This window comes from Canis lupus, chromosome 5 (assembly GCF_011100685.1).
Source record: "Canis lupus familiaris isolate Mischka breed German Shepherd chromosome 5, alternate assembly UU_Cfam_GSD_1.0, whole genome shotgun sequence".
Taxonomy (NCBI): domain Eukaryota; kingdom Metazoa; phylum Chordata; class Mammalia; order Carnivora; family Canidae; genus Canis; species Canis lupus.
In genome coordinates this window covers 40,473,951-40,493,916 of record NC_049226.1, presented here as the reverse complement: position 1 = coordinate 40,493,916, position 19,966 = coordinate 40,473,951, and the positions used below count along the sequence as shown (strand labels likewise).

General features: G+C 36.8%; 1 protein-coding gene across 3 annotated transcripts in view; it reads right to left on the bottom strand.

The window, feature by feature from the left end:
* The window catches only part of AKAP10 (A-kinase anchoring protein 10), an 85,580-nt gene that overhangs the window by 54,272 nt on the left and 11,342 nt on the right, over window positions 1-19,966 (bottom strand). For all 3 annotated transcript variants that reach the window (XM_038537029.1, XM_038537030.1, XM_038537028.1), the window contains exons 2-4: window positions 14,630-14,677; window positions 8,889-9,071; window positions 4,781-5,338 (exon numbers count right to left, since the gene is read on the bottom strand). In XM_038537029.1, coding sequence (XP_038392957.1) covers window positions 4,781-5,338; window positions 8,889-9,071; window positions 14,630-14,677 — 789 coding nt within the window. The remainder of the gene's footprint in view (window positions 1-4,780; window positions 5,339-8,888; window positions 9,072-14,629; window positions 14,678-19,966) is intronic.

The window sequence follows — 19,966 nt, the reverse complement described above, 5'->3', positions numbered from 1 at the left end:
AGGCAATTCAATAGAGTAAGAGTAGTCTTTTCAATTAATGGTGTTGCAACAACTGGGTGTCTACATGCAAAACTAAAAACCAGTATGAAAAAACTTGACCTAACCCTTACATCTTATACAATATTAATTCAAAATAGACTATATATCTAAACATGAAGTAAAAAAATCACAATACTTTTAGAACACACAGGAGAAAATCTCCATGAACTAAACTAGGCAAAAAGTTTTTAGGGTATAACTCCAAAAGCACAATCCATTAAAAAAAACGGGGGGGGCGGGGATCCCTGGGTGGCGCAGTGGTTTGGTGCCTGCCTTTGGCCCAGGGCGCGATCCTGGAGACCCAGGATCGAATCCCACGTCGGGCTCCCGGTGCATGGAGCCTGCTTCTCCCTCTGCCTGTGTCTCTGCCCCTCTCTCTCTCTCTCTCTCTCTCTCTCTCGGTGGAGCCTGCTTCTCCCTCTGACTGTGTCTCTGCCTCTCTCTCTCTCTCTCTCTCTCTCTGTGTGACTATCATAAATAAATAAAAATTAAAAAAAAAAAGGTCGATTAGACTTAATTGAAAAAGTCCTTTTGTTCTGTGAAAGACACTATTTAGAGAATGAAAAGCCAAGCTATAAACTAGGAGAAAAACATTTGCAAATCACATAGCCAATAAAGGTTTTATTTTTTATTTATTTATTTATTTTTAAAGAGTTTATTTATTTATTCATGAGAGACAGAGAGAGAGGCAGAGACACAAGCAGGCTCCATGCAGGGAGCCCGACGTGGGACTCGATCCCGGGTCTCTAGGATCACAGCCTGGGCTGAAGGCGGCACTAAACCGCTGAGCCACCTAGGCTGCCCCAATAAAGGCTTTATATCCAGAACACAAAAAGAACTCTCAAAATTCAACAATAATAAAACAAACAATCCAATAAAGTATGAGACTATGTTGCTGGGGAAAATGCAAAATGGTACAGCCACTCTACAAAACAGTCTGGTAGTTTCTTACCATTTAAACACACACCATATAATCAACAAACCTACTACTAGGTATTAACCTTAGAGAAATAAAAACTTTTGTCCACACAAAAACCTGTACACAGATGTTTATAGCAGCCTTATTCATAATCATCAACAGCTGGAAACAATCCAAATACCCTCCACAGGTGAATAGATAACACATCTATACCATAGAATACAAGAAAAAGCAATGAACTGTTGACAGAATATGGATAAATTTCAAGCCATTATGCTGAAAGAAGCTAGTCTCAAAAGCAACATATTATGTAAATTTACTTGTAAGGCACTCCAGAGAATGGATCAGTGGTTGCCAAATGCTGGGATAGAGGAGGGTTTAACTATAAAGGAGACAGAACTATTCTTATCCTATGATGACAATTACAGGAATCTATGCATGTGTTACAATTCATGCAAGGATATATCAAAGAAGGTTCAAATCTACTGTATAAAAATTTTAAAACTAATGAAAACTGGAAAAAACTAGTGCTCTTTAAATGACTCCACTGCTATTTCTATTTTTTATTAAAATTAAGTACCAACAAAACAAAAAGCTTCCAAATACAATAAAGTGTATTACAATTAAAGAAACAGACTTCCATTTCCAGAAACTGGCCAGACTAGATAGATATTCAAAGAAATTCTTCCCAATACTGATTCTTCCAAAATGCTTTTAAAAAGTTTATCAGAGTTTGTAAAGTAAGAGAAATATAGCAGAAAGAAGGACAAGCAGTTCCCTTATTGGAGACCGTTGGGGCCTGTAACATTTCAGAATTCAGAATCTGGGTTTGTTTGTTTAGCTTTGTTTTTTTACAGAGGGAACACAACTATGTTCATATATACCATATTAATACTCTAGCAGCATGTGGAACAACACCACATAATCAAACACATTCACGTTTCTGCAGTAAGTTCATCCCAGTTCAGGCCAAGTTTTGTTCATTTAAAAAATAACTTGTGATAGTTAAAGCTTTCTGGATTTCTAAATTGCAGATAAAGAAACTGTGGACCTGCAGGAGCCAGTGCAAATCAAGATGGGCAGAGTGCGAGATAGGCAGGGCATTCACCTGGGAAAACCACCAATGTCTAGAGACTTGAAAGTGTGCACTTTCAAGGGCAATTGCCCAGGGCCTGAACAGGGTAGGAGATTAGACCATATCATGCCAAAGGCCCCAAGACTTTGCCTGAAAAACCCAAGACAAAAACATATTTTAAATGGTACAAGGAAGGTAGTGAAGCTGGCACCAGATACATCGCAAAAGCAAATGCAAATATATTCTGGAATAACCCAATTTACTTATTTTTATTTTTTTCTGGAATAACTCAATTTAAACAGCATTCTCACACAAATCCCAAATCCCCGCATATAAAAATCCAAAAACCTATGTTCAGACAGCCAAAAATCACTAAAATCACAAGGTACCAAGAGTGTAAATCTAAAGAAACAAATAAATGTTGAATCAGATCCATAAAAACTATAGATAATAGAATTATCAGATAATGAATATATCCTTAATACACTCAAATAAGAAATGGGCTCAAAAGTAGGATGGAGGAATAAAGGAACAAGAAACTAAAAAGTGACCAGGTAAATCTGAATTAAAAAAAAAAAATCTAGAAATACAAAATTCAGTAACTTTTAGATAAAAATAACATTTTAAATAACTGATTCAACAGAAGATTAGACCCATCATAAGAGACAATCAATGAACCAAAACATAAATCTGAAGCAACTACCATCAATGTAAAAGAGCTACATACTATATGATTTCAATATATAACATTATGGAAAAAGCAAAACTACAGAGACAGTAAAAAAGATTTGTCGCTGTCAGGGATTACCAGATAGGAAGAGATAGAGATGAAAAGGCAGAGTACAGACAATTTTTAGGGCAGTGAAAAACTCTAATGCCATAATGATAGACACCTCATTGTACGTTTATCCAAAGCCATAGAATGCACAACACCAAAAGTGAACTCTAATATAAACTATGAACTATGGGTGACTATAATGTGTCCAGGTAGGTTCATCAACTGCAACAAATGTCCTGCTCTGGTGGGAGTCATGGATGATGGAGGGGCAGACCTATACATATGCAGAGGCCAAGGGTATATGGGAAATTGCTGTACCTTCCAGTCAATTGTGCTGTGAATCTTAAATGATGCTGCTCTGGAAAGGGGCACCTGGGTGGCTCAGTCATTAAGTATCTGCCTTCCACTCTGGTCATGACCTCAGGGTTCTGGGATTGAGCCCCACATAGGGCTCCCTGCTCAATGGGGAGACTCCTTCTCCCTCTCCTCCCCTCGTGTGTTGTCACTATCTTTCTCTTTCTCTCAAAGAAATAAGTAAATTCTCAAAAACAAAACAAAAAACCTGCTCTGAAAAAAATAAAGTCTTACTAGAGAAAAAAAAAAAAAAGAAAAGAAAAAGCAAACAAAAAAGAATCACCTGGCCCTATAAGAAACAACAGATAAGATGAAAGAGAGGAAAAACATGGAGGCTGTCTACTCAGAATTCCAGGTGGTAGGACGCCAACCAGCTTAGCAGCTGAGCGTCTGCCTTCGGCTCAGGGCGTGATCCCAGGATCCAGGATGGAGTCCCACATCGGGTTCCCTGTGGGGAGCCTGCTTCTCCCTCTGCCTGTGTCTCTGCCCCCCTCCCCGTGTGTCTCCCATGAATAAATAAACCTTTAAAAAGAAAAAAATGTGTCTCTCATGAATAAATAAACTTTTAAAAAGAAAAAAAAAAAAGAATTCCAGGTGGTGATGACCAAAAAATTAAGAGTATAACTTCAAAAAGAATCTAGTAGAAATAAAAAGGTGGTCGTTGAAATGCCTGGGTTTAACTCTAGCTCCCTGCTCACTCTACAACCTTAGGTAAGTACTTAACTTTTCTAAGCCATGAATTTCTCATGTGTAACACAGGGCAATAATGCCAACCTTGTGGAGGTGACATGACAATTAAGTGAAACTGAAGTATAGCACTTAGCCCAGAACCCAATAAATGTCACCTGTCGACAATTAAAAAATAATTTTATCTGCAAAATACATTAAGTAGTAAATTAAGAATGAGATAAAGGGGATCCCTGGGTGGCTCAGCAGTTTAGCGCCTGACTTCGACCCAGGGCATGGTCCTAGGGTCCCCAGATCGAGTCCTGCATTGGGCTCCCTGCGTGAAGCCTGCTTCTCCCTCTGCCTCTCTTGTCTCTCATGAATAAATAAACAAAATCTTAAAAAAAGAAAAAAAAAATGAGGAGGTGATGCCTGGGTGGCTCAGGGGCTGAGCATCTGCCTTCAGCTCAGGGCGTGATCCTGGTCCGGGGATCGAGTCCCATATTCGACTCCCTGTGAGGAACCTGCTTCTCCCTCTATGTCTCTGCCCCTCTCTCTCTCTCTCTGAATGAATATATAAAATCTTTTAAAAAAAAAGAAAAGAAAAGAAAGAAAAAAGAATGAGATGAGAATGGAATAAGCATAACTGGATAATGATTTGATTTCAAAATGTGTCGAAGGGAAAGGTCAGATGACACTTAACTCTTCTTCATTTGTTAATCCTGCTAATATCCTTTTGAGAGGATCCTCACTGCAGGTAGGTATTCCTTGCTGTTCCTATTTTATACACCAATCCTCCTCCAGGACATTCTCCAAATCCTTCCAAATTTGCAAGTGGGTGTGAGAGAAAAGAAAATTATTCCAATCCTTTTATTCCCCATCTCAAGTTCTACTTTGTAAACCGATTAAACAAAAAAACAGGATAGAGACAAGAAAACCACATACTTACTTTTCATTAATTTTCCTGATAATTCCTTTAGTGGTGAAGAGGGGTTATTTCTACAGGCTACTAGAAGTCTGGAGGAGGATTCTTGGGTTTCCATGGAAACTTGATGCATTCCTGTTCTGGCCATTTCAAGATGGAGAGACTGGGCACTGTCACATTCCCGGGAAAGCAGCAAGTGATTCTGAATGTTGCTAGTTCTATTGTTCAGGTCAATTCCTTCTGGTTGAGTCATTAGTAATTGGGCTGAGCTAGAATCCTCCAATCTCTTGTCAAGAGACTCAGTTACAAAAGATGTTGCAGTTTCGTGCTTTTTAGATGGAGACACAGGCTCAGCCAATGAGCTCTGCTTCACAGTGTTCAGACTGTGTGCTCTTATTCGGGACCAAGTTGTAGAGTGAAAACTTTCAGCTTCTAACCAAAATTTAACCAAATGCTCCATTCTCCGAAGTTCCATGAATTGAATAAAATAAGGGAGGACAACAGTGTCACGCAAGACTTGTTCAAGGGTCTTTGAAAGACTTGATTTGGTCTCTTGAGTCTGGTAGTCCAGACAAGATCTGCCTGAAAGAAGCAAAAGATTAGCAGTTGAGTAACAAATAATTTAAGATTGATGGATTAGTCAGCCACCTTCAGCATCAATGGTACCAGAATTTTTGAATAAAATTTACTTCCCTAGTAATTTAAATGAATAAAGAATTAGAAATACTATGATTTTGGCTTCTAAACAAGCAAAGTAACAAGTGTCCAAAACTTAATCTATTAAAAAGCTCTCTGTAACTCAATTACTCTTATGTTTTGTTTTGTTTTAAGATTTTACTTATATATTCATGAGAGACTCAGAGAGAGAGAGGCAGAGACATAGGCAGAGGGAGAAGCAGGCTCCATGCAGGGAGCCCGATGTGTGACTCGATCTCAGGACTCCGGGATCACAACCTGAGCCAAAGGTTCAGCCCAGCCACTGAGCTACCCAGGCGTCCCACTCTTATCTTTTATTTATTTTTTATGTTTATTTTTAAAATATTTGGCTCCTTTTTTTTTTTAAAGATTTTATTTTATTATTTACTCATGAGAGACAGAGAGAGAGAGAGAGAGAGAGAGAGAGGCAGAGATACAGGCAAAGGGAGAAGCAGGCTCCATGCAGGGAGCCCGACATGGGACTCAATCCCAGGGCTCCAGGATCAGGCCCTGGGCTGAAGGCGGCGCTAAACCACTGAGCCACCTGGACTGCCCCCCACTCTTGTCTTTTAACGGCAGTTCAGATCATGTAAATTCTTGAGGAAAAAAAAATCTTACAATACTAGTCCCAAAGAAAGAATGAAGGCCAATAACATGAAAATATATTAGATCTAATAATAAAAAAAAACAGAAAAGCAAATTAATACAAAATAACATTTTTGTCTGTCAAACCGGAAGATGTTTTTTTCAAAAAATAACAACAAAAATTAACAATGCACAAGAGAATAGGCAACACCTGTCACCCACTGATGATGGAAATAAAAAATGGCAAAACCTCTTTGGAGAAGCATTCAATAACAGACAACAAAGCTTTAGTAATCCACATAATTTGCAATCCAATAATTCCACCTCTAGTAACCTCTCCTGAAGAAAAATTGTGCATGTGTGGATACAGCCGGAAAAATGTTACCAACTCTCAACATTCATTACAACAGAATAAAGAGTAGCTCTGGGATTCTACTTTGAGAAATAAAACTAAACTTACCAAAACTTAATAAAAATAAGTTAATTTTATATTTAATTAAATTAAGGTTATAACTAACCACAAACTAGTTATTAGAATAAACAAAAAAATTTGTTTTACATTTCCAGCAGTGACATATTGAGGTTCATCTTCATAAAATTAACAGGCTTTCACCAATTTTTCAAAAGGGCTTTTCTTAATCCTTTGGTATTCAAATCATTTTCTTTTGAAGCACTTCATTCATCATCCTTGCTAGCTATCTCATTTTCTTTCTTTTTCGTTTTTTGAAAGAGAGCGCAAGAGTGAGCACAACCCAACACAGGGCTCGATCTAATAACCCTGAGGTCACAACCTGAGCCGAAATCAAGTCAGACGCTTAATCAACTGTGCCATCCAGGCTCCCCCTGGCTGTCTCATTTTCAATGTTAACCAGTGTATCTCTGTTAACATCACTCCCTTAAACTTCAGGAAATCCTGGTCCTTTGCAAGATTTACAATTTTTTAAATGAAATTTTTAATTTTGAGATAATGGTAATTTCAAACACAATTGTAAGACACAATACAGAGAGATCCCATGTACCCTTTGCCCAGGCTCCCCATGGTAACATCTTACAATCCTGTAGTACAGGGTCACATCAAGGTGCTGACATTGACAGGACCCACCACTTTTCCCCATTTCACCTGTACTCACCTATGCACTTCGTTCTATGCAATTTTATTATGTATAAGCGCCAAGATACTCAACAGTTCCAATGCCACATGGATCCCTCACGTGGCCTTTTATAACCAACTCTTCCATTTCTAACCTCAGCAAACACACTCTGCTCTTCATTCTTCTAATTCTGTCACTTCAAGAATATTATACAAATGGAATCATACTGCATATAATCTTTTGTGATTGGCTTTTGATGCTCAGCATAATTCCCTTAAGACCATGCACGTTGTTAGGTATAATAATAGTCTGCTCTTTTTCATTGTGGAGTATTCTGTGGCATGGATGTAACAGTTTAACCATTCATTCACCTGCTGAAAGACAGTTTTTGGCTTTTAAGCTGCTATGGACATTGGTGTGTAGGTTTTGTGTGAATGTAAGTTCCCATTTCTCTGGGATAAACGCCTAAGAGCACAAATGCAGGGTCATACGGTAACTGCATGTTTACCTTTATAAGAAACTGCCAAACTGTTTTCCAGAGTGGCTGTACCATTTCACATTCCCACCAGCAACATATAAGTAATCCAGTAAAACTTACAATTTTACGTTGTGACCAATATAAATGCTGTTGGCATCGTGTGGCTCAGTGTGACCCATAAACACTTTGACACCTTCAAATATATACAAATGTTAAGCAAAGATGTCAGGGACTAATTTTATTAGACATCAATTTGTTCATTTTTTTCCAATTTATGGTATCAAGATATGCAATTTTTATAAGTGCAGAACTCTAGGTAACAAAAAATCAGAAAATATCAATCTTCTGCCTATCTTTTCTGGGGTGGGTTGGGGGGGGAAGTTATTTTAACATAATAAGGATAATACTACAAACACTGCTTTGTGACCTTTTTTCACTTTAACCTTAGATACTCTCTATGTCATCTTCAGACTTTTAAACAGCTACCCCCCAAAAATAAATAAATAAATAAACAAACAAACAGCTACCCAGTATTCCAGATGCAGGTATACCATAGTTTGACCATTTCTCCATTAGTAGATATTTACATGTCATTCCTCATTTTTTTGCTTTCACAAACACTGCAATAAACAGCTTTACACATACTTGTATATACAGCTTTTCACATACATGTGAATATATCAAAAGCTCGATCTTCTATTTTATATTTTGTAAATACTTCCAAACTGCCTTCCAAAAAATCTTCATGAATTTATAGTTCCACTAAATAGAAGTGGCCATTTCTCTTCATCTCTGTTAATATTCATTATTATCAAACTTTAAATATCTGCTGAAGCACTAGGGAGAACATTAACTCACTATTGAGATCTGCATTTCCCTGAGTATGAGTGAAATGAGGCATCTTTTTCATATAATTAGTGGTCAAATGTATTTCTTCTTTTGGAAATAGGCCGTTTTTCCACTGAGAAAGTTTTCTATTTTATGCTTATGGAAACACAATAGAGTATCATTCATCATACTTATAGCTATTATTTTTTAAATTTTATTTATTTTTTAAAGTAGGCTCCATGCTCAAAGTGGGGATCAAACTCACAACCCTCAGGTCAAGAATCACATGTTCTACTGACTCAGCCAGCCAGGGCCCCCCATAGCTGTTATTTTAAACATATTTTTTTCCAAGCCCATTCCAATTATATAGTTCTAGTATCCTCCAGCAAGAGTTTCACACAGTACACTCAAATCCTTCTCCCCACTGGAAGTTAGCAAAAAGTGAGTTACTTACCCAGGTCACCAAAATGAGCAGCCTCCATGTGGCTTGGCTGCTTCTTAAGTGTCGCTGTCCTGCTACTTGAAAAGGAGTCCATGTTGGCAGAAATGGCATTGATTGCAACATGACTTGGTCCTGCTGCCTCCAGCAAGGCATGATTTTTAGTGCTTTTTTGTGGGGAATGTACAGATATTGAAGCTGAAATTTTAAAAAAAAAGTTAAAAATTAAACACAATTTGATAGGCTGAAACTGTCTCATACATAAAAGGGCTTTAAGAGAACTTTAAAAAATAAAGTTTGTGGGATCCCTGGGTGGCGCAGCGGTTTGGCGCCTGCCTTTGGCCCAGGGCACGATCCTGGAGACCCGGGATCGAATCCCATGTCGGGCTCCCGGTGCATGGAGCCTGCTTCTCCCTCGGCCTATGTCTCTGCCCCTCTCTCTCTCTCTCTGTGTGTGACTATCATAAATAAATAAAAATTTTAAAAAAAAATAAATAAATAAAGTTTGTAACCTCTCTTAAGTATACACACTCAACAAAAAATAGGGGAAAGGTAAATTAATCAAGGAGCAGAAAATTGGAAAGAAATGCCCTATTGTTTATAATTCTCAAAAATACTGTGCCAAAAATGGAACTTAAAAACAGAGATGCTTCTTTGAGAGCTTCTACTGATGACAGAAAGTACTCAAGCCCAAAAACATTCTGATATATGGACCCCTTTCAATTCCTTAATCCTTTTTTGTCCAAGGAACAAAACAAAGAACTGAAGAATGGGGCAAAGATGAGAAAAACACTCTTCAGAATACTAATTTTACTTTTTAACTGGGTAAAAAATTTCTCTAATGAAAATCATTTATGATCAAAGTTCAAGCTGCTTAAAGATAAAGCCCACTTAAAAAACTCACAAATCAAATTTTTTTTAGTAGTCTGAAGAAATATTCTATGGACATCAGAATAAAGAGGTTACCCATTTTTTAGGATATAAGCAACTCAATATTACAATACTGTCAAAATAGTCCTGGACCTTGTTGCTACAGCTGGATCAACACTCTATCTATCTTATTTATTCCACACAAATATTAATGATTCTTCCTAAAGGTTTTTAAGAAGTTTTGGTCTAGTACATTGCTGTAGCAAGAAGGATAAAAATGATATAGGTCACCCTCAAGATAAATAACTCAGATAATTTAAATTGTAGCTACTAGCACCATTTATTATTACACTGCCAACAGATCAGGGCTCTCAATCTCAGCAAACAGTTCCCAGACACAGAATCTGAGTAATAACAAGTCATATTTCTTATGAAGAATACATAATTCAAATTATACTCAAGATGTTTTTATAAATTTAAGCAGGTAAGAATATGACTATCGTCTGTTTGCCAGGTATCTCTATTTACCATTCAACGAGAGGTGGGAGAATTATCTAACAGAGTTGTCTTCTAGAGATTTCTTTTTTTATTTTAGAAAGTTTTGTTTACTTATTTTCATGATAAACTGAAGAAAGGAAAATCATTTTAGCAAGTTTGTAAATAATAATAGCGAGTTTTGTATAGACAACAAGCAACAAATAACATTCTATAAGAAAGATAAAACTTTCTAATTATTTCCTAATTAGATAAGTATGATACAAAATGCTATTAATTTATTTGTGCAAGGCTTTATTTCTCCTCTTTTTTAACTTCTCTGTTAGAAGGATTAACTTATTTTAGATGTTGCTTCCAGATAGTCTATCTTCCTTTGGTCTCCATGGTACTACTTGCTCCTTAATTTCCTTTTCTATCTGTGCCTCCCTCTTAAGCCCTTAGAACAGTTTTTCTTTCTTTCTTTTTTTTTTTTAAGATTTTATTTATTTATTCATGAGAGACACACACAGAAAGAGAGAGAGAGGCAGAGACATAGGCAGAGGGAGAAGCAAGCTCCATGCAGGAGGCCTGACGTGGGACTCGATCCCTGGGTCTCCAGGATCAGGCCCTGGGCTGAAGGCGGCACTAGACCGCTAAGCCACCCGGGCTGCCCTAGAACAGTTTTTCAATGCCCACTATGTCAGAGATGGTCTCCTTCCATGACTCCTCTTCCTGAGGTTCTCTGTTCTTTTATTCTTTCTGCTACAAACATTTATTCTAAAACCCTTAGTTATTTAGAGCCATCTTTTTTGAACGTATTTTTTAAACCTGTGAATGTTCCTTTTTTTCCCCAAATAAACTTAAGTGAGACGCTGACACATCTGTAAGGTAGGTAAGAGTCTAGATAAAATGGGTACCTAAAATCTAAATAGATAAAGGAGATTTTTAAAAAAGTTATTAGTAACTCTAGCTGATTCAAAGGGAGCCTCTTTCACACCCTGGACCTGGACCTCTCTGGAAACAGCTCCTAGGGTAAATAAACCTCGAGGCACCCCAGTGGAGAACCTCCAACTTGTATCTGAGACCTGTTACTTTGATCTGGGCTTTGGTCCTGTATCTTTAATTACTTACTGCTAGCTATTCTCACTTTGATTTTACCATATCAAGACCAATTTATCCCAATACCAAACTTACACCATCTTCTTCCAAACTAATGCTCCTTCCCTGTCTCTGTTCAATCTGCTGGTCTCCAAAGCTCAATATCTTGGACACATTCTTTTCCACTTTACATGTTCACCTGCCATGATCTGTTGATTTTTCCTTAAAGGTATTTAAAAATCAACTTACCTGGTTATTATCAACACCACACCCTTACTACAGGCCTTTCTGTATTATAGCAAAGAAATTTTTTTTTAAAGTTTTTTTTTTTTTTTAATTTTTATTTATTTATGATAGTCACACAGAGAGAGAGAGAGAGGCAGAGACATAGGCAGAGGGAGAAGCAGGCTCCATGCACCGGGAGCCCGACGTGGGATTCGATCCCGGGTCTCCAGGATTGCGCCCTGGGCCAAAGGCAGGCGCTAAACCGCTGCGCCACCCAGGGATCCCAGCAAAGAAATTTCTAGGGTCTCCATCCTATAGAACTCTTCCAGACTCACCTTTCAGAAATACCCTATGTAAAGCATCAACATCCTGTTCAAAAGCCTACAGGGTCCCTATTTTCTCTGTCTCGACTCTGTTCTGGTCTTTAAGGCCCTCATAACTGGATATCAATCTTCTGTAAAAATATCCCTTTACTCAATCTACAAGTCTCTTTGCCCAGTGTATACTCAAAGAAATAAGAAGCTGAGCTGTTAGGAGAAAAAGAGAAAGAACTGTTTCTTTTATTCAAATCCTTCTTACTGTTCAACTTTTATAAAGATTAAGTTTTATTTCTACAAAATCTTCCCTATACTTCAGAAAATATCTGCTGATCTCAACTTCCTCTGAACTCCTCCCAATACTTCATTTAACTAAGTCAGCATATTGAGGGCTTCTTCTGCTATGACTAGAAAACAAGAGCTACCAATGCAGTATCTCCCACACCAGGCATTACACTGGTTGTTTGATATACATTTTTGGGGGTACACTGTTTCGTTATCTGTCATAACAGTTTTACAAGACCAGTATTTTCCTCATTTTGGAGATGTAGATACAGACAAAAGTTAATTACTTTGCTAAAAGTCAATGAGATAGTAAAGAGTTGTTTCACAGGCAGAATTTCAACTCTGGTCTGCCAGACTCTAGAAAATCATTCCTTTACCTTTGGTTGGAAACTCGAACTCTAGAATTACTGTGTGGATAAAATCATATATGTAAATGTCTCTAAGTACCTCCTACCCAACATGCCGAAATTGAACATACAATTTCCCAACTTGGTTCTCCACCATTCACACTGTTATGGAAGCCAGAAAAGTAGGTGTTAATCTGAAACCTCCCTGTCTCTTACACCTCATCTTTAATTAATAACAAAGTTCTATCTGTTTTAGCTCTAAACTGATCAATCCAGATCTCTTTATTTTCAATCACTACAGGTCTAGCCCATGCCATCTATGGAATCCCTTGACTAATGTTCTTCCCTTTACCAATGTGTAAGTTCAATGCATACAGGATCCAATTCTTTTTTTTTTTTTGTCTAGCTGCAGTTTGTGCTTAATGCCTAAAACACATGTTCAAGAAATGGTTATTAGTATGTTAGTGTATTTGCTGCTATTCTACATCTAAGTCCTAATCAGACTGAAAACTTCTTGAGGGCTTGTTTCCTATACTGCTTCTATATAGCCCTAAAGTAAAGCACAGATTATGTACTGTCACAGAGTAGGAACATGGTACAGACTTAGGAGTTAGGCAGGCCAATCCTCTCACTCCACAAATGAAGAATCTGAAGGTTACATGACTTTTCAAGGTCACACGGTTACTAGCAGAGTTTAGAGTAGAAGACCTGAGCAATCTAAAGTGCCTGAGACATCAAATCCTTTCCTTCTACATTCAGATCTAGTCTTTATACATGCTGCTTGCTAAGGGCTTAAAGTCTTTATCAAAGCCAATCAAATTTTGCCTAAGGAGGGCAGTATGAACCAACATGGAATCCAAATGGTTTCATATTACCAGAAGTAAGCAGAAAATAAGACTGTAAGGCACCCTAGCTCTTCCCTAATGTTACAAAACCCTTAAGTTATAATTAGTCTCTCTGTAGCAAACTGAGCATATATGGCTAATACTCAATGCCAGCCACACAACATACAAACATTTGAAAGAAAAATCTAAGTAGCAATCTACAGATGTCATGTAAATAAAATTTATTTACATGAAATTTACATGTAATGGCTATATAAATAATTCCCATTATAATTTTCCATTCCAATCTTTGTAACTGACATAATGAAATCAGTCAAAACTACAGTAGAGATTACTACCTAAAAAGCATGCTTGAAGCTATAAATAAAGACAATATATTGATTATAATAAAGTACTCTAAGTAAATTTTAAATTAAGATCACTAACCCAAAGTAACAGAGAAGTAAAAACTGTAATCATCTATACTTCTGGATAAACAACAGAAAACCAAGCCTTGTAATGTGGCAGTTCTTTCACTCCAGAACTGTCAGCTCAGTTCAGAGTTCTTTTCACTTTTTGTTTTTAAATATTTATTTATTTATTTATTTGAGAGAGAGAGAGAGAGAGCGAGAGCACGCATGCTGGGGGGAGGGAGAATGTGTGAGGCAGACTCCGCACAGAGCCTGACTCAGAGCTCTATCTCACAATCCTGAGATCACGACCTGTGCCAAAACCAAGAGTTGGAGGTTCAACCCACCTCAGAGTCCCTCATTTTTTGTTTTTTAAAATAAAGTCAAGTATAAACCATAAGAGACTCTCAACTATAGGAAACAAACTGAAGGTTGCTGGAGGGGAGTTAGGTGGCGGGATGGGGTAACCAAGTGATGGGCCTGGAGGCAGGCACCTGATCTAATGAGTTATGAGCACTGGGTGTTATAAACAACTCATGAATCACTAAACTCTACCTCTGAAACTAATAATATACTCTATGTTAATTAATTGATTTTAAATTTAAAAAAATAATAAAACGAAATAAAGTCAACTCATCAATTTTAGGGAACAATCAAACGTGATTAATAGGAGGATATTGGTTTACTGTATCACTAGGACAGCCAACAAGTACTTAGTAAAAGCCTATCATATGCAAGGTGCTGAAGAATATATAGTTTGACGAGGAAGTAAGTCACGATCATAAATAATTATAAAAGAAGGCAGAGATGACTAATGGTAAAAGACGAGGGAAGATAACAGGATTAAATAGTCTATAAATGCAAAGCACATCGTTTTTTAATACAATGGAATGCTACTGAACTCACCTTTAATTGACTTGACATCTGAGGTCTTCTCTTGTTCTTTGCCTTTCACTGGAAGATAAAAGAGCATCATGACCAACTCCTACAGTCAAAAAGAGCCCCTCTATATGATGTAAAAATTAGACAAGCTTTATTCTAACAGAGGAGTATTCAAAGTTGTACAACAATGGGATAATTGACTTGAAGGGGGACAGGGCAAGACAGTTGTCGGGTGAAGTTTCTCTAAGGAAGTGACCTTTGAACGTGGTTCAGTCAAGAGCACTGAACAATGTATTCTGACACTGGTTCAAATTCTCGCTTGCCACTTATACAGCCATGTGATCGTGGACAAGTTACTTTACTTCTCTGGGTCTCAATTTCTTTGATTTATAAAGTTAGAGGAGAGTGATAACACCTACCTTAAAAGGTTGTGAGTAAAAAAATAAATAGTTGTAAAGGGCTTAGAAGAGTAACAGACACACGGTTAATTTAGGATGTTAACTAATATTATTAATATATGCCCACTACTAGATGCATCCTGAAGAAAGAGTTCTTTGGTTATGTATCCTCCTATCTTACTTCTTGTGTATTCCTCTCGTAGCATCAAATACAAACATTCTAAACTTATACTCTAAATATTTAATACTCAAGGCTTAACAATTTCTTTTAAAAAGTTATAGTCTCAGGGATCCCTGGGTGGCTCAGCAGTTTAGCGCCTGCCTTTGGCCCAGGGTACGATCCTGGAGTCCAGGGATTGAGTCCCACATCAGGCTCCCGGCATGGAGCCTGCTTCTCCCTCCTCCTGTGTCTCTGCCTCTCTCTCTCTATGTCTATCATAAATAAACAAACAAATAAATAAATAAATCTTAAAAAAAAAAAGTTATAGTCTCTTCTCCATTATACAAAACAGTAGAAATTCTACTGCAAACATGCTAATAATATAATATCCAAAAAAGGAAGGTACATGGCAGCTTAAGCAAAGCGTGAACTTACAGGATCTGACAAAAGATTATTTTTAACTTTTCTCACTTTTCTTGTATTTTTTCAACATTATTTTTTTTTAACCCTACCATGAGAAGCTATCAAAATAAGAAATCCCAAAATGTGACCATCTCCCTACTTCGTGTTCTTAAACTTTCAACACTGAAAAGCAGTAGCAGGAAATAACTAGCTCCGAGAGTATCTGATAAATTAATCCATCAATAAATATTTTAGTGTCTCGTATGTGCTAGACACTCTCCTGGCTCAGAAAAGAGCAGTCCCGCCTTCAAGAAGTCTACATACAAGACTGTGGAGACATACATGGACAAAAACAAAACAAGATCATTTCAAGTATTGATCACTGCTGTTGGGAAGAAAATAAGGAAATGTGGTAGAAGTGATTGGGCTGTAGCCCTCACTACAGCATCTGCTAACTGACTACATCTCCCACGTGAAACACGAACTTGTCTTGACTTCCAAGGCACTCCACCCCCCCTGGTTTTCTGGCTGTTCCTTCTCAGTTTATCCCCTGGCCAACTTCTCCTTTGCCCACTGGGAGTTTCTCAGAGAAAGGGTTTGAGCACCTTTTCTTTTCACTATGTACACATGGATTTCCTGGCTGAACTTACCCATTCTGAACACAGGATAAGCTGTGAATCCTAAATTTCTATTCCTAGTCTAAATACTTTTTGACCTTAAATTCATTTAACCATCTACCCATTTGTCTATAAATACACTGGTCCAAAATAGAACGTACCATCTCTTCCCAAACCTGGTATACCTCACTTTTCATTTTCTCTCATGAATGACACTCCCACCCCAGTTTCTCAGGCGAAAAATCTCAGTCATTCTTAACATGTCTCTGCCTTACCTCCCACACCCAACCGCTTCTAAAACCAACTGGTTCAATCACTAAAACATACCTCTACAGTTCCACTTTTGTCACCCTCAATACATTCTCATCAATCAGATCTAGTTAATATTTCAAACAGAAAAGTACACAATCCAACTTCACTAAATATTAGTATTTTGCCTTACTTCTCTTTTCTCTCTTTATATAGTTAAATGGTCCTGTCCCATTGCTCCTCTTCCCTTTGCATAGATAAATACTGCCCTAAATTGGATGTGTTTAGTGCCACGTAGGTTTTTAAACCATTACTACATGAGTGTAAAACATGAGATTATTCCGCACACCTTTAAAAATTACATGAATGGTATTCTACAATTCTGAAATTTGTATTCATCCCATAATTTGATTTATCTATACTGATACAGTTCTAATACATTCCTGTAGTCTAGTGCATTCATTTTAGCTGCTTAATTCCTAAAATACACCTTTATTTACTCATTTTCCTGTTAAAGAACCTGTTAGGTTTTATTTCCTAGTTTTCACTATCACAAACAATGATGTGATCAACATTCTAGTACATATCTTCCTATGTACATATGTGAGACTTTCTCTAGGATAAAACACTATAAATGGAACTGTTAGGGAACCAATGATGGACATTTTTAATGAAAGTGGCTATTTAATGAATACTTTTCAATACCAATGGTATTGATGGTGTTTTTAATTCATTTCCTTGATTTCCTTTGAGGGAGATATCCTTTCATATTTACCAGATATTTAGGTTTCCTCTTTTATGGGCTGCCTATTCAATTCCTTTGTCCCTTATTTATAGAAATTCCATACATATTCTGGATACTAATTCTTTGTGTTCTAAATATCTTATGTGTATTTTATTGTTTGGAAGCTTTAAATTTTAATGTGCTTTAATGTAGCCAAATTTACGGATTGTATTTTCCTATGTTTTATTGTTTAGCCCTAGATAAGATTTTTTTCCTCTGTACTTTCTTCCATATGATTTCAAGTTTTGCTTTTTAAAATTCTGGGCTCTTACCTACCTGAAATTTATTTCTCTTTATCAGATTCCAGGAAACTACAGCCTATGAGTCAAATCAAGCCCATCTCTAGTTTGTTTGGTTTTGTTTTGTTTTGTTTTTTGTTTTGTTTTTACAAATAAGGTTTAGTTTAGCACAGCCATATCCATTTGTTAACATACTATCCAGGGCTACAAGGACACCATCTAGTCTTTTATAGAAAGTTTGCTGACCCCTGATGTATATGATCAGAGGTAGAAAATCCTAATTCTTTTTTTGCCAGAGGGACAACAAGCATCATTTACTGATTAGTCCAACCCTTCCCAACTGAACAGGAACACTTTATATACCAACTTTCCATACATACATGGGTCTGTTTCTGAGTATTTAGTTCTACTGTCTTAATTACGTAATCATATAATCAGCCTTTGGCAGGGCCGAGCCCTCTACTTCATTCTCTTTTGAAACTATCCACTCTATTAATTATAAGGTCAATTTTGTCCTGATCCTAAAACCCTCATGGGAATTTTTAAAGTAGCACTGACTTAATGATTGATTTGGGAGACAGTTCACATCTTTCCAATACTGAGTCTTTTTATCCATGAACATAGTTTACCTCTCCATTTATTTGAGTCTCCTTTCATGTCAAATCAGGTTTTGTAAACTCCATAAAGATTTTAATCTTTTATTTTTACTGGCATACAGCGGTACAACTGAGTTTTAAATACTTAGATATAAACACACATTTTTAAAACCCACCCGAGTTCTTTTATGATTTCTAATAGTATGTGTGTAGACTTTCTTCAGTTTTTTATATATGCAATCATGTTATCTGGGGCTAATGAATGATTCCTTTGTTCCCATTCCCTCTCAAAACTTAAATGTCTCCTTTTTGTTTGTTGTATGTGCTATTGTGAAGACTATCTTAGCTTTCTTTTTGTCCTACATCCCTGCTGTATTTTCCCATCTTTTTGCTTTTAACCTTCTCATGATCCTTTTTATATCTGAACAGTATACAGGAGGAATCTAGTCTTTTCACTGTCTGGGGCAGCCCATTTCTGTTTATTGTGATTACTATTCTTGATGTCTAAAGATCATTCTGAAAACTTTCACTATAATTAAGAATTTGTTGATTTCCCTTGGTTATTCTGTGTATTTTGCTTTATGTATTTTGAGACTGATATTAGGTGCAAAGCAGTTCAGAGTTTTATATTCCTACTACCCTGTTCATTTTATCAAAACGTAGTGTACATTTTTAGCTCTGATGTCTCATGCTTTAAAGTACGTCATCTGCCACACAGCTTTCTTCTGGTTGACATTTGTCTGCTATATCCTTCCATCCAGTTATGTTCAATTTCTCTGTGTCTTAACGTTTGTGTTCTCAGTAGTTTATGGCTGGATTTTGTCTTATTATTCAGCCTTTTTATCTTTTAGCTCTTTAGTCTTTTGCTAGAATTTAGTCTATTTACATTTATCATGACTATTGATCTATTTAGGTTTATTTCAGCCACCTTATTTTGTACTGCTGACTATGCTTTTTCTTGTTTCTATATTTCTTTTTATTATGAAACTTCTAAAACAGAATACTAAATTTTAATTTAAGTAACACTCAGGTTTATCATATTTTAACATTATGCTATATTTGCTTCTGAAAAATTTTCAAAAGAAATAAAACATGCATGTGTAATTGCGGTCTCTCTCTGATCTTGTTCCCTCCTTCCTAGGGAAATAATTTCATAAATTGAATATTTATTATATCCCCCACATTTTTACTCTTTAATATATTTGTGGATCTATAAACAAAATATAGCACTGATCGAAGGTTTTTAAACTTTATACAACTGGTCCTACCAATTGCCATTCCCAATAGCAGTGGACCCTAACCAAATCTTAGTACAGTCAGTCTTTAATCCCATCCTCAGGACTTTTCAAGAACTTTACTCCCAGGAGTAACACCCCTCTCTCCTGTATCATTTTATCCTTCTCTACCATCATCACTATCAGCATACAAACACATTCTAGTATCTTTTATCTTTTTAAAAAAATCCCTTAACCAAATTGCCCCTTTTAGTTCCTTTGCACTTCAGTTTCTTGAAAAAGGTGTTTTTAGTTTTACTCTTGCTACTTTCCACACTTTACATTCTCCCTTCAACCCATTCCACTGATACTACTCAATTACTTCCACATTATCAAACTGAGTAGTCATTTCTATCTTGATCTTGCAAGTGACACATTCACTACAATACTCCCTTCTTTTTGAAATGTTATCTTCTCTTAGCTCCCATGTAATTGCACTCCTATATAATTGGCATCTTATTTTTTATTCTTCTTTGCCAATGGCTCATGTTCCTCGTTTTAAATTTTTAAAAACATTAAAAGATGTTATTATTCATCTGAGAGAAACAAAGAGAGCACAGCAGGGGGAGAGGCAGAAGCAAACCTCACCCACTCCACTGAGCCAGGAGCCCAAGACGCTCAATCCCAGTACCTGGAGATCAA